General features: G+C 40.9%; 1 protein-coding gene across 11 annotated transcripts in view; it reads left to right on the top strand.

Annotated features, from left to right (window-relative positions):
* ablim3 (actin binding LIM protein family, member 3) overlaps positions 1-12,629 on the top strand; it is a 45,843-nt gene that overhangs the window by 5,438 nt on the left and 27,776 nt on the right. For 8 of the 11 annotated variants that reach the window (XM_026188990.2, XM_080306526.1, XM_080306521.1 and 5 more), the window contains exon 2: positions 4,592-4,726. In XM_026188990.2, the coding sequence (XP_026044775.1) occupies positions 4,592-4,726 (135 nt within the window). Of the gene's footprint in view, positions 1-4,591; positions 4,727-9,603; positions 9,659-12,629 lie in introns of all 11 variants that reach the window. The other 3 variants (XM_080306518.1, XM_080306509.1, XM_080306512.1) reach the window with 1 other exon arrangement.

Raw genomic sequence — 12,629 nt, 5'->3', positions numbered from 1 at the left:
GTGATTTGATTTGATTTTGATTTGACCTCTCCTCCTGGAGAGTGTTGTTGGTCACTTGGTTGGCTGTTATGAAGGGGTTTCTCATCACCATGGAAATGATTCTGCGATCATCCACTGTTGTCTTCTGTGGACGTCCAGGTCTTTTTGCATTGTTGAGTTCAGCAGTGCTGTCTTTCTTTCTCAGGATGTACCAAACTTTAGATTTCACAACTCCTAATATTGCAGCAATTTCTCATATGGGTTTTTTCTGTTTTCGCAGCTTTAGGACGGCTTGTTTCACTTGCATGACTGCATGTTGTCTGTTTACAGCAAAATCTTCCAAATCAAGCACTGCACCTTAAGTCAACTCCAGACCTTTTATCTGCCTAATTGATAATGACATAATGAAGGAATTACCCAAATCTGGCCCATGTTAAAGAGCTGAAACTTGTAAACTCTTCATCCAATTTAATTGTGGATACACTAAAATGAAAGCTACGAGTCTACACATTATGTCCATGTCCATTATATAACTATAACTGGAAAATATTTCAGTAAACAGTTTAAAAAAAACAACCCTTCAGTACGTCAGTATCCTAACTACATCAGTTCTGGGATCTTTTTTTCCGATTGTTTCGCATTGCAAAAGAATAACATGGAGCTCATGGCAGTCAAATGTTTGTACACTTGAGTCATCTGCAGTCCTTATTTGTACTCTGTTTTTACACTGTTTTCATACTTGGACAATGAAAACCTCTGTAGGCCTACTCTTTTCCTGGTTGTGTCGTTAAGGGAATCGATAAAGAATGAGACCCATGAGCAGAACTGATAATAACACTGGTATCAATAACATTTTTTCAATATCTATGCTTGTGGTTTTACTCTCCAGCCTGTATAGACAGTAACAATAGCTGGACCTAGGCTGAGTATTTTGTTCTTGATCAAATACTGTAATGCTTTTTAAAATTTGCCACCAAGACACACATGTGACTTCAGGCTTGTAGAAAACAAAAGCTAATATAATTCACAGAGAAGTTGGGGTTTTTCCCAGTCATTTTAACAAAGTGTGTCTTTTAGAGCCAGCATCTAGCTGCCGTACTTCTCAAGTGGCTCCAACTTTTGGCATTGCTGGTTGCCGCTTGGATTTCATGGCACTTTAGAGTTTTATAAGAGGATTTAGTGTCTGGATCAGAAAACGGCAAAAAACAGAATTTGAAAAATTCATCAGCAGCTTTCTCTAAAGGGCTTGAGTTGTCGCCCAGATACATGAACGACATTAGGCATTGATGTTTTGCTACCAGCTGTCTAATTGTCCAGGAAGATGCCTGCTGAAAAATTATGGATGAGATTCTCACAGCTTGTGATAGATTATCTGCTACCTTACCAGACACTACAGCTCTGTTGCTAAACTACAAGTTGATGGTTTTGCATCAAAATGACTGTCAGTCAAGTCTTTTTGCAAACTTCTCAAACTGCAGTTCCTATGCTATGGATTTTAAACAATAAAAATTACAATTTTAAGATGACTACCAAATAAGTTTCCCTCTGTAATGAATTCACCTTGATTTAAGTCTTGTGCCTGTGGTCTTTGTTCAATAGAGATCAATTTCAATTTGTTAGAATTCAACAATGAAATTTAAGTTTTTGAAAACCAAAGAAAAAGCTTTGGAAACTAATCGCAGATTGCAAAGCAGTTCTTTTCCTTTTAATAATTCATCTTAATTCCTAAAGGTCTTTGTATTGGCTCGCTTAGAATGTCCTATTCTTTTTCTCATTGCTACCCAGCATCCCTCATGACTGAACCCACAGCATGTCTTTCCCTGGGGCTGTCAGGTCAGGGGTAGAAATAGCAGCAACCTCTCAGTCCCTGGGGATGTTGTCTGCCTCTCTGACCAAAGCCCTGTTGTTATCACCTGTTACCAAAGGCTGTATTCTTCCAGGCTACTCTCAAATGATTTGGAGTCAGTGGATTAAATTGGTAGTCTGGTGGCCATAATTTAGAAGAACGACTCAACACCTCACTAGGGGAGAGGAAGGAGAATTGTTAGAGAGGTGCCTATAAGGGGCTTGGACTTGGAGAGCTTTGCTGCAGTTAATGAGAGTGAGTGTGTTGACACAATTAGATAGAGTTACATAATGCTTCGGCTCCTGAGCTTCTTTTGGACCTGGATCCTCGGCTGTCTTTCTCTTTCTGTCACAGACATTCAAGAGGTTAAACAAGCACCTAGATCATTAAAACAGACTTGTTGAGTGTTTGAAAAAAATTCTTGCCATTTACCTCACCCCTGCCTATAATTTAAGTACCTGTTGATAACTGCCATTCCTTACCACGGTCAGATTTGAGCTACATTGTTAATTTTTGTACAATGTTACCTACCTGTCTTGTGTGCCAGAGGTTTGTTCTGGCACAGATAAAGAAGGTCAGACCTGTAAGTAAATACTCTGTCTTTTACAGGTGTTGGCACGGGCTTACATGTTCTGCCGTTAGCTCCCATCATCTCTCATGTCCACCTGCTGGGAACAGCGTTAATGAATAGTTGTTTTTTACATTAATAAAAAAAACTAAAAAGACAAAAAAGAGATAGTTTTACGGAAGTGCTATTGTTTGAACCATCGCCTTTGCACTTATCAGTCAGGTTAGTGCTGCCAACATTGTGAGGAAAGTTATGGATTTACAGAGGCTCCAGTGTGGGAGGTGGGGAGTGGGAAAAATATGCTTGCATATTTCCAGTGCCCACAACCCTGTCCAGAGTGAGAAAATACACAGCTACAGTTATGCCTACATGCACGTCCTTGTGTTCACGTGCACAGTGAATATCCTGTTGTTCACTTCGAGTCACGCAAGGAGCGCTCAGACTCTGAGATGTGCAAGGCCCTTAGACTGTTTAAGTGATGCCAGCCCTTTGGGATTCACTCGGTGAAATGGAATCGGTAGCACTGTCATGGCAGCCCATATGCTGCTGCTGCTTTGACTTTAGCAGCGCAATCCTTCACTTAGCTATTCAGGTAGTCAAGGCCAGCTGGTTACCCAGCCATTACACCCCTTCCACAGAGAGTATGACCTCTCATCCCAGCTCTTTTGCCATTATATATATATATATATATATATATATATATATATATGTATATATATATATATATATATATATATATATATATATATATATATATATATATATATATATATATATATATTATATATATTGCTCTTTAAAGAGCCCTTAATAGCCTAAGAGATTTAGATTCAGTTAATAGAATATAGAATATAGAATATTAATAGAATATTTCTACCTTTTTTCCTTGTGTTTGCATTTATTCCGATACTCTTAAGGCTTTCTGTGTGAACGTGCTTTCCTGACTGTGTGAAATAGCTATTGGGCTTGCAGGAGTCTGACATGTAAGGTATAATGAGGTAAGGGGATCCATCTCGCTTTCTCTACTGACACAGCAGTGTGTGTGTGCGTGTCTATATGTGTGTGTGTATATGTTTGTGTGTGTCATCCTGTATAACTGTGTGAAAAATAGAGACAGTGAGAGAGAAAGCCTGGAGCTTACCAAGCTTACATAGGTGTCAGACCTCACAGCTTCAGAGCAAGTGTTGACAGAGCTACACACTGATCTTATTGTTTGAACTGCACACAGTGGAGTCTGTAATGTACTCTCTCCTCAGATAACACTTGAAAATGAAAAGCCGCGTTATGTCTTTCACCCATTAACAGAAGTATTATCATGCTGTTTAAAGAAATGGTCTGTATAGTGCTTTACTTGGTCCTAAGGACCCCAAAGCGCTTTACACTATACACAATCATCCACCCATTCACACACACACTGGTGATGGCAAGCCACAGTGTGGCCACAGCCGCCCTGGGGCGCACTGACAGAGGTGAGGCTGCTGGACACTGGCGCCACCGGGCCCTCTGACCACCACGACCAAGACTGTCCAAGCCGGGGCTCGAACCGGCAACCTTCTGATTACAAGACGAATGCCCAACTCTTGAGCCACGATCGCCCCAAGAAGATAGCGTGTATACTGTATAGTTTCTCTGAATCACATTTGTGTGACTGACAATGGCAATATCAAACTACATTAGTATGTAACTTTGAGAAAAGATCATCTGCTGCGATTGCAGCTGAGCTTGATTCCCTGGCCTGCTTGAACTCATACCAGACTCCGTTTATACTGCATATTAAAATCAGAATACTTTATTAATCCCAGGGGGAAGTTGATTAAATTTAGTTTAAGAGGGCAAGAATTAAAAAAATCAAGAAATAGTATTAAAAAAATGGCAGGAACGACGGCAACATGTCCATGCAGGTTAATGCACACACACACACACCCATGTATATAGATAGATATAGATATATATATAGATACAAGTAACTATAACTTGGTGTCTTTAAAAGCTAGCATCAGTTACATATAAAAGGCCTGTGAAGCTTAGAACTTTGTCAGAGGTTGAGAACTGCAAATGTGCTTTGAGAGAGAGGAAAACTAAATCTTAAGGAAACTGGGAATGGGAACAGTCAACACAACTTTCAAAATTATGTTTTAATGTGTGTGTTAGCGGACCATAGCTGAGTTCAGTAAATGTTCTTTTTATGCCTTCATCAGCTTATCGCCAAGACTCAACAGGCGGTCAGCGGAGCTCTGGGCCAATCCGGTGCCAGCGATGTCGGGAAGTTTGCAAAGGCGAAGTGGTACGAGTACAAGAGACCCACTTTCATGTCAAGTGTTTCACCTGCACCGGTAAGAAATGAATCAGTTATATAAAAATCACACAAACTGGAGCTGCCTTGCACAGTTCCCAAGCCTGGGTGGCCATGGTTAGAAAGAACTGGGAATTCCAGTGGTAGGCCAGAAACAAGACATCTATCTTGGTCACGTCTTCGTCTGCTGAGCACACACCCACATGCACGCTTGCAGATACTGCCCATGCACTTTTTCATCCGTCTTCTAGCGTACATGCTGAGTGCTACTATTAGTAAACGGTGGGGATTGGAATGGATCAGAGGTGCTTTGCAGGCGACTCAGGCTCCTGCTAAGGTAGCCTGTTAATTTGCTGGCAACTTAAAAGAGATTGTATGCTGTGGATTAATGAGACTGATTTAGCTTTGCAGTGGAAGAGCACCGGTGACCTCCAATAGAAACAATGGTGACATAGTCACACACCCTCTTAGTGTAGGAGTTGTGTGGAATGCCTTTCACTTTTGTAATTTGTGTTTGTCTATTGTGTAAAGCACATTTACATGGCAGCATGCTCTATAACATGTTTTACTGCAGGGTTAATTGACATTTTGAGAGCTACACACCCAGGTAAAATGTACACTGGTTATGCTGTAGACTTTGGAGGCAAAATGTATTCACACTGTGACCAACTGACATTCAAGTTGAGGGAAATTTAGGAGGTTGACAGTCTGATGAATGGGATTTGTATTTTTATGTGGCTCAGCAAAAATCAGACTGACTCATAGTTCATTTCAAATGCAAAACTGACATGTACAATTGGCAACATTTGCAGAGTGAAGGGCAAGTCTGAAAGGGGCTCGTGATAAGCACATGTCTGTGCATGTGTAAAATGAAAACTGGAAATGAAAGAAACGAGGAATGCTGTTTGTCACACTGCTGTACAGCCTTGAGCAAGCGCTCTCAGAATTATGTTAATAGTTCCACACTAAAGCAAAGACAGTCAGTAAGTTGTGGGTTACTTATCGGTTCTTTGTAACATTTGAGACCAAAACTGTTACAGGATAAATGAAAAAGGAATCGCTTTGCCACATCTTTTCTGTAATATGTTTGCATTGGTAGCACGAGTTGCTTAGAGGAATGGTTTATTATCGTTTAATGCTCTACAAGGGATTTGGAGCAAACATTTATTATATTATATTATATTATATTATATTATATTATATTATATTATATTATATTATATTATATTATATTATATTATATTATATTATATTATATACACCCAAATCAATCGACAGTGTGCTAAAAGAGTCTTGAGCCACGCCTCATTTCTTTATATTTTCCTTCCAAGCAGCCAAGCTTTCTTGTACATTTTTAAAGTGGTTTTAATCACTAGTTTGTAAAGGATTTGTAAGGGTCTTTAAAAAAAAATTCTGTGGACATTGGCTACTTTTTCAATCATTCTCTGTTCAGTTATTATACCTGACCATTTTAAAAGGAATATTTTTTTTATAAAGCCCTTTAATTATGAAGTACAAATTATTCAAGCGCAAAAATAGCGAGGGATGAACCAGTGTTGCATTACGCATAACAGCTTAACGAAGAAGCATTTTTTTGTATCTTTAGGCACTTTGCTAGCATCAGTCTGTTGCAAAAACACATAATTTTTCCCATTTCTTTATATGAATATTTGAAAAGTGCCAAAAATAAAGCAGTTTGACAAGCACAAAACTTTATGTGTGCACCAACAAAACGAGAACAAAAAGAGCTATTAGCTGAAAGCTTGGCAAATCTCAGCATCCTGTGCAGCATGTCCGTAAAAAAAATTGAAGAAACTGCACAATTGAAGGACAAAAAAAGAAGAAGTGACAGAGCTTAAAAAGAATCAAATGAACTGTTTCTGAAAGTCATGTCCTTAAGAAACAGCAAACAAATGAGCTAATAGATGCATCTGGTCAGATTTTCATCCACCACGCAACAACATCGTGAAAGTGTACGACTGTTAAAGCGTGATTTAGGGTCCTGCAAATTTGTCTGTCGAGGGGGGTTTTTACCCATCGCAGACATGCTCCTTTGTAGTCCTCCAAAATCCTAACTGCATCCAGTCACTGCATCCAGTGACATGGAGTTAGCCAAATGCTGATTGGTTGACAGGTATGGTGGAGGAGCTCACCAGGAATGGAAGAACTTCAGAAAAAAGATAAAAAAAATACACAAAAAAAAGCACAGACAGTAGTGGACACCTTTTATTGTTTTTAACACTAGTTTCCCATCAGCTCTTTGAATGTTATAGCTTTGCTCTTCTCCACGGCTGGCTGACGCACCAACAATAGCACAAGTAAGAGTTGTCCACAGACTGGTTGTACCACATACTTTGTACACTGCATACATCTGATAACAGAGCTCTCTGCAGGTGCACGGGTTGTCCCAGGACTACCAGCGGAATATGAATACACTACCCCTGCTGAACCATAAATTCGCCTTCATGCCTTCATTTTCAGCATGACAATGATCCCAAACTCACTGCCAATGCAGTAAAAGCATACCTGGATAAAAAAACCACACAATGGAGTACTGTGAGTCAGTGATTGGTCACCCCAGAGCTCAGACCCCAACATTTTTGAAGCAGTGTGGGATAATTTTGACACAGAATGGAACTAAAGGCAGCCGACATCCAAAAAAGAGCTTTGGAATGTCCTTCAAGAAGCCTGGAGAACTATTCCTGTAGACTACAAATGACAAGAAAGCTTTGCTCAGAGAGTTCAGGCTGTGCCAAAGAATAAATGCTGTCGTACCAAAAATTGAGTTTCAAGCTCATTAGAATTGTGCAAACTCTTCCACTGTAAACATTATTCAGTGCAAATTTTTAAAAAATGTAAAAACAAAAAAAATATTATTTCTTTTTTTTTTCATTCCCTGTTTTTTTTTTTTGTGAGACAGGACAACTGTCTTTTTCTTTTTTTTAACACCCCGACAACTTTTTTACATAAGGAAACGTCCTGAGTAGTAGGGCTGGGCCATATCATACCGTTCACAGTAATACCGGTATAATGTTGGGCAACGATAAGAAAATGAAATAGCGCGATAGAATATGGGTAAAACGCGCATGCGCAGTGCATTTGTTTTCATATGCACATGACGGAAAAAGCATGACGGCGACGGAGAATGTGAAAGGCGAAAGCAGATCGTTGAATGAAGCAAATGAACCAGAATTGGTTTTTAAAAATGCTGCAACTTCAGTGGTGTGGAACTGGTTTAGCTTTCTTCGTCCGTCAGATACACAACAAAGCACTATTTTTGGTAGAGCATGCTAGCGGGCCGTCTTTATTACCGTGGTTTTTTGGAAAATACGGCACACTTAAAATCAATCCTTTGATTTTTCTGAAAATCGACAGTGCCCCTTATAATCCCGTGTGCCTTATGTTTGAATTCTGGTTGTGTTTACTGACCTCGAAACGATTTTATGTACACGGCGCTCGAAAATCTGTCAAATATTTTAGAACGACTTTGCTAAGCTACGAAGCCGCACAGCTTGATGGATTGTCGGAGCATTACGGCTGTCGTAGGCAGGAGCCTCGCGGAGTGATATGTACTGTGATACTTCAACATAACATTACGGTATTGTGTGTGTAGAACCTCTTTTTAAGTTTTGTGGATATTATACATGGTTATGCTGAGGATATGTCGGCCAATTTCCACTGGAAATGCCTTTTGGTTAATGTTAGCAAGGAATTTGCATTTGCACTGTTACATTTTTATATAACTTTAATGCACATAAAAAACAGCTGCTTGTTTAAGTGAAAATACATTGATGGGTTTTTTTTGCACTAATAAAGTTGTGGAGTTGTAAAGCATTTTGTCTAGTGTCAATTATATCGTCAGTTATATCGTTGTCGCAAATTTTCAAATGTATATCGTGATAAATATTTTTGGTCATATCGCCCTGCTCTACTGAGTAGTCTTTAGATAATCGTGAAGCAATGGTGGGTAAGTTGGGTTTGTTATTCTCTGCACTACAGTGCTGTGCAGCTCCCAGACGTTCTACAGTTGATAAACTCACAGAAGGCTATTCTTCTGAGGATTGTTGTTACATCTAGCTGTCACACATGTAAAAAAAACCAAAAAAAGCTTATTGTGCACACATGCAGTCGTGTTTATAAGCACGCACGTCTACTGTATACATGTGTGCACGCTCACTGTGGTTGTGTGGGGTTGCTGTGGTAACGATGTGAAGGGGCACCCGGGCCCTGGTTGGTGGATATTCTCAGCATCTCTATGGTCCTATTAACCAATCGAAAGGCTCTGTTCTGTGCCCCAGAGAAAAAGGGGGGCAGAGCACCGAAACCGAGCAGAAAAGAGAAAAAGAGGGGGGATGGGGGGTCGTTTGTGTCGCCTAAACATTACATCATCACTAGTATAATGCCAGTCTGATTCTCACTTTCTTTTCTTCCTTTTCTTCACACTCGTAGCAGCGCGATGCTAATGGAAAGCTGTCACTGATCGCATCATCTTAGCCTACACCTATCTGACAAATCTCTCCCTTCGTGTTCCAGACAGTTCTCCTGCTCCCATGAGGCAATGGGGGACTATTGTGTGGCCAGGCTCTGACACAAACCTGCCCATAATATGCTCTCCCGTATGGACTGCTGCACACCCAGCAGTTTTCTAAAGCTTTTATTGTTCAGTGTGTAAATCCCCCTCACACACAAACATGTTCCATGTTCCGTTGAACTTCGCAAACTCCATCTTTCCCCTTTTGTCTGCATTGACTTTGGCTTTTAGTTTGTTCTCTGTATATTTTTCGAGAGTGTAAAAATGTCCTGAATGCATTGGTAGGATTTTTCCCGTGTCTGTCCATCTCTGTCATGTGTTTTTTCTGATTCTTCTTCTCTCTCTCTCTTTTGCTTTCTCCATCTTCTTCTTTTTCCTCATGACAGTCACTCAAGCATGAAATCAATTTCTCATCTCGGGGCAGGATGACATTGGCAAGCGGTATGTGCAATTTGGAGGCTAATGGCTAAACTGTATTATGCCAACACACCGTAGTGAAAATTCACTGCCCGGCAGCCAATATCTGTATCTATCACTCCTGGTTATGAACTTTGAGACCGGGATGTGTTTCATCATTTGATTTTGCGCTTTCCTGGCCTTTTTTTTTCTCTTTTTAGAAATCAGAATGAGTGCGCAGGTTATTGACCTTGACCATTTCCTTCATCTTCACTGTGAAACTATGACAAAAAATCTCCCTCCTGTTTTTCCTACTTCTCCTTTTCTGTCTGTATTGCATCCAGCCCCCTTTTCTCCTCAAAAGGGCTGACTATGCCCCACTGAATAGCTCCTGATCATTCAGTCTTAAAAAGTCTGACACTCTCAGTTACTGTCTCCCACATTCTCTTAGCATGTAAAAACACATATGGACATACAGCCACATCATTTATCATTTCATTCTCCCTCTATCTTTGCCCACACTTATGAACCTTCTGCATGCTACATTACCATAATTCATCTCTCATGCATTAGTTAGAGGAGGAACAGATCACTAATCATCTCATTTGAACCCATTATACCGCAGCTGATTATGGCATGAAAAAGCAGCCACGCAATCAGCTGGAAAATATCAAGACAAAAAAAGAAGAAGAAGTATGGAAAACGCTGAAGACAGAAGCCAGCTCACAGAATGATTAAACAGCCCCTGAATACATGCATCCTGTAGCGCTTGTCAGCAGCTATAGTGTGTAACGATGGAGTGTTCTATTACTGCTATATGGGCTGACTAGTGCATACTGGTTCAGTGACATAGTGACCACATTTACCCAAAGCATAATTGGCACTCTTAGATTCCAGCAAAAACAGAGGGAGCCTGTCAGTGTCACAAGCATAAGGCTAACTCAAACATAAATCAAGGTGCTTGCTTCCTATGCAGCCAGCTCACAGACTAACAAAGAACACAGACACAGAGAAGCAAATATCTAAACAGAGCAGGAGACAGATGCAAACACAGACACCTTTGCACATAAACTGCAAACCTGCTCCCGGTAGTTATTTATTTTCTGAGACAAAGCAGATTTCTCTCATAAAACAGCGCTGAGGGGAATACAAGATTTATTCAGACAGGTCAGATAAATACTTGACTGCTCTGCTAATGCACCCTTTCTGGCTGATATTCTCACCGGGGCTTTTATAAAGTAGCAGCATCTTTGGCTCTTTCTCTGCAGATCTGTCTCAGTCAATCCAGCCTCCCTTTGGAAGCCATCAGCCACCATCATATTAACATCAGCCTACTGTACTGTACTGCCACTGCTCTCTGAAGGCAAGGGGAGAGACTGTAATGGAGAGAAGTACAGTGGGGAGTAGAATATAAAAAAAACAAAGAGAGAAATAAAGACAGCAAGGTTATGAGGAGAAACAGAGAGACAGACACAGAAAAAGCACAAAAAACCACACAAAAAAACGAGGGGGTTACAGGAAAGGGGAGCTTCCTGTAGCTATAGCAACCGCTGGTACGCCGGTCCAATCACCACGCCAATGCATGGTTGCTAGGGAGAGATTCTGGCGGAGGGAGAAAGGAGTGTGGCAGGAAGTGGCGCTTTTCCCTTACGACTCTGGATTCGGTTTAGATGGCAGGCATTATACCTCTGTTCGTTTCTCATACGAACATGGCTTTCACATACTGAGAACCTTTTTGTTTCCTCTAGGTGTGTCTGTGTGTGCTTGCTTGGAACAGTGAGGTGCAGCTTCCTAGGTGTGCAAGTGTCTTCTTCAGAGAAGGAGTCTTTTCTTGATTGTAAAGAAGAAGCCGTGTTAGACAAGCGCATTCGGACATACCGACAACTGGAGCATGTTTAGGGCTTATTTCAAAGCGTCATCTGTAGCCGTCTGGCTGTCTCTGTGTGTCTGTGATCTCGTTCATGTCTTGTTTTCCCTTCCCCTCAGAATCTCTCATCAGCTCTCTTAGGGTTAAAAGCTGAAGGCCTCAGTCTGCTGGTATGAAGAGACTCCACTGGGCTACCATCTGTCTCCATCAACTACAGCAGCCAAATATGAGGGAAGCCCTGCCACTCATGCATGCTTTCTCTCTGCTTTAGCCTTTAGCTGTCCACCCGCCTCCTCCTTCTCTTGCCCTTTCCTATAAAAACATCTCCGTCTATCTTCTATTGCCGTTTTCCTTTAGACGTGCTTGAATCAGAGTTCAAGGGGTGGCAGCACTGTCCAGTTGGTCCAGACAAAAATGTCCCAAAAACTACTGGATGGTTGAACCTTACTACATCTCTTGATATGGATCAGAAGTTTAGTTATTTACTGAATTCACCTGATTAATTGTCACAAATTTGGTATGGATCTACAAATTCTTCATAGACAATGAATTCATCCTGTCATCAGTTCACTTGTATGCATATTGCTAAGTAGTGAGCTTTAGCATGCTAATACATTAAATTAAACTGCATGCACTGTAAAGTATGTGCAAAAGCTCAACCTGCATTACCTGCATATCAACTGTACGCCTCTTAAGAGTATTGAGATTGAAGCGCAGTGCCTCACAGAGCTGCTAGTGTGCCTTTTGTCTGTCTCCTCTTCCTGTTTGTCTGACCCCTTCTTCCAGCGCCCCACGATTTGGCACAACTTGAGAAAACGCATTATTTACTCTTGAAGTGTTCCCTCCTGTCAGAGAGCCTCAGATCCGGGGGGACAGGGAGAGGGCAGCGAGGGCCCCATGTTGGTACCACAGATGTGCGTCTGAAGTTCTTTCTCTAATGAAATTTGTCACTGCCCCACTACTAAATGTCCGTTTGCTAAACTATCTGTGACTGCCTGTATTTTCCTGCAAAAGGTTGGGAAATTAGCACAATGCTGACAGCAATTAAAATGTGCCGCGAGGCTACTTTACGGTACTGCAAAAGCATGTCGATTCACTTAATAGCACATTATGAAAATCTAAGTGTGGCGTAATAAGCAGTGGGAAAAA

This window comes from Astatotilapia calliptera, chromosome 2, assembly GCF_964374335.1.
Source record: "Astatotilapia calliptera chromosome 2, fAstCal68.1, whole genome shotgun sequence".
Lineage (NCBI taxonomy): Eukaryota > Metazoa > Chordata > Actinopteri > Cichliformes > Cichlidae > Astatotilapia > Astatotilapia calliptera.
The sequence above is the reverse complement of the archived record's forward strand: the minus strand, read 5'-3'. Positions and strand labels throughout refer to the sequence as shown.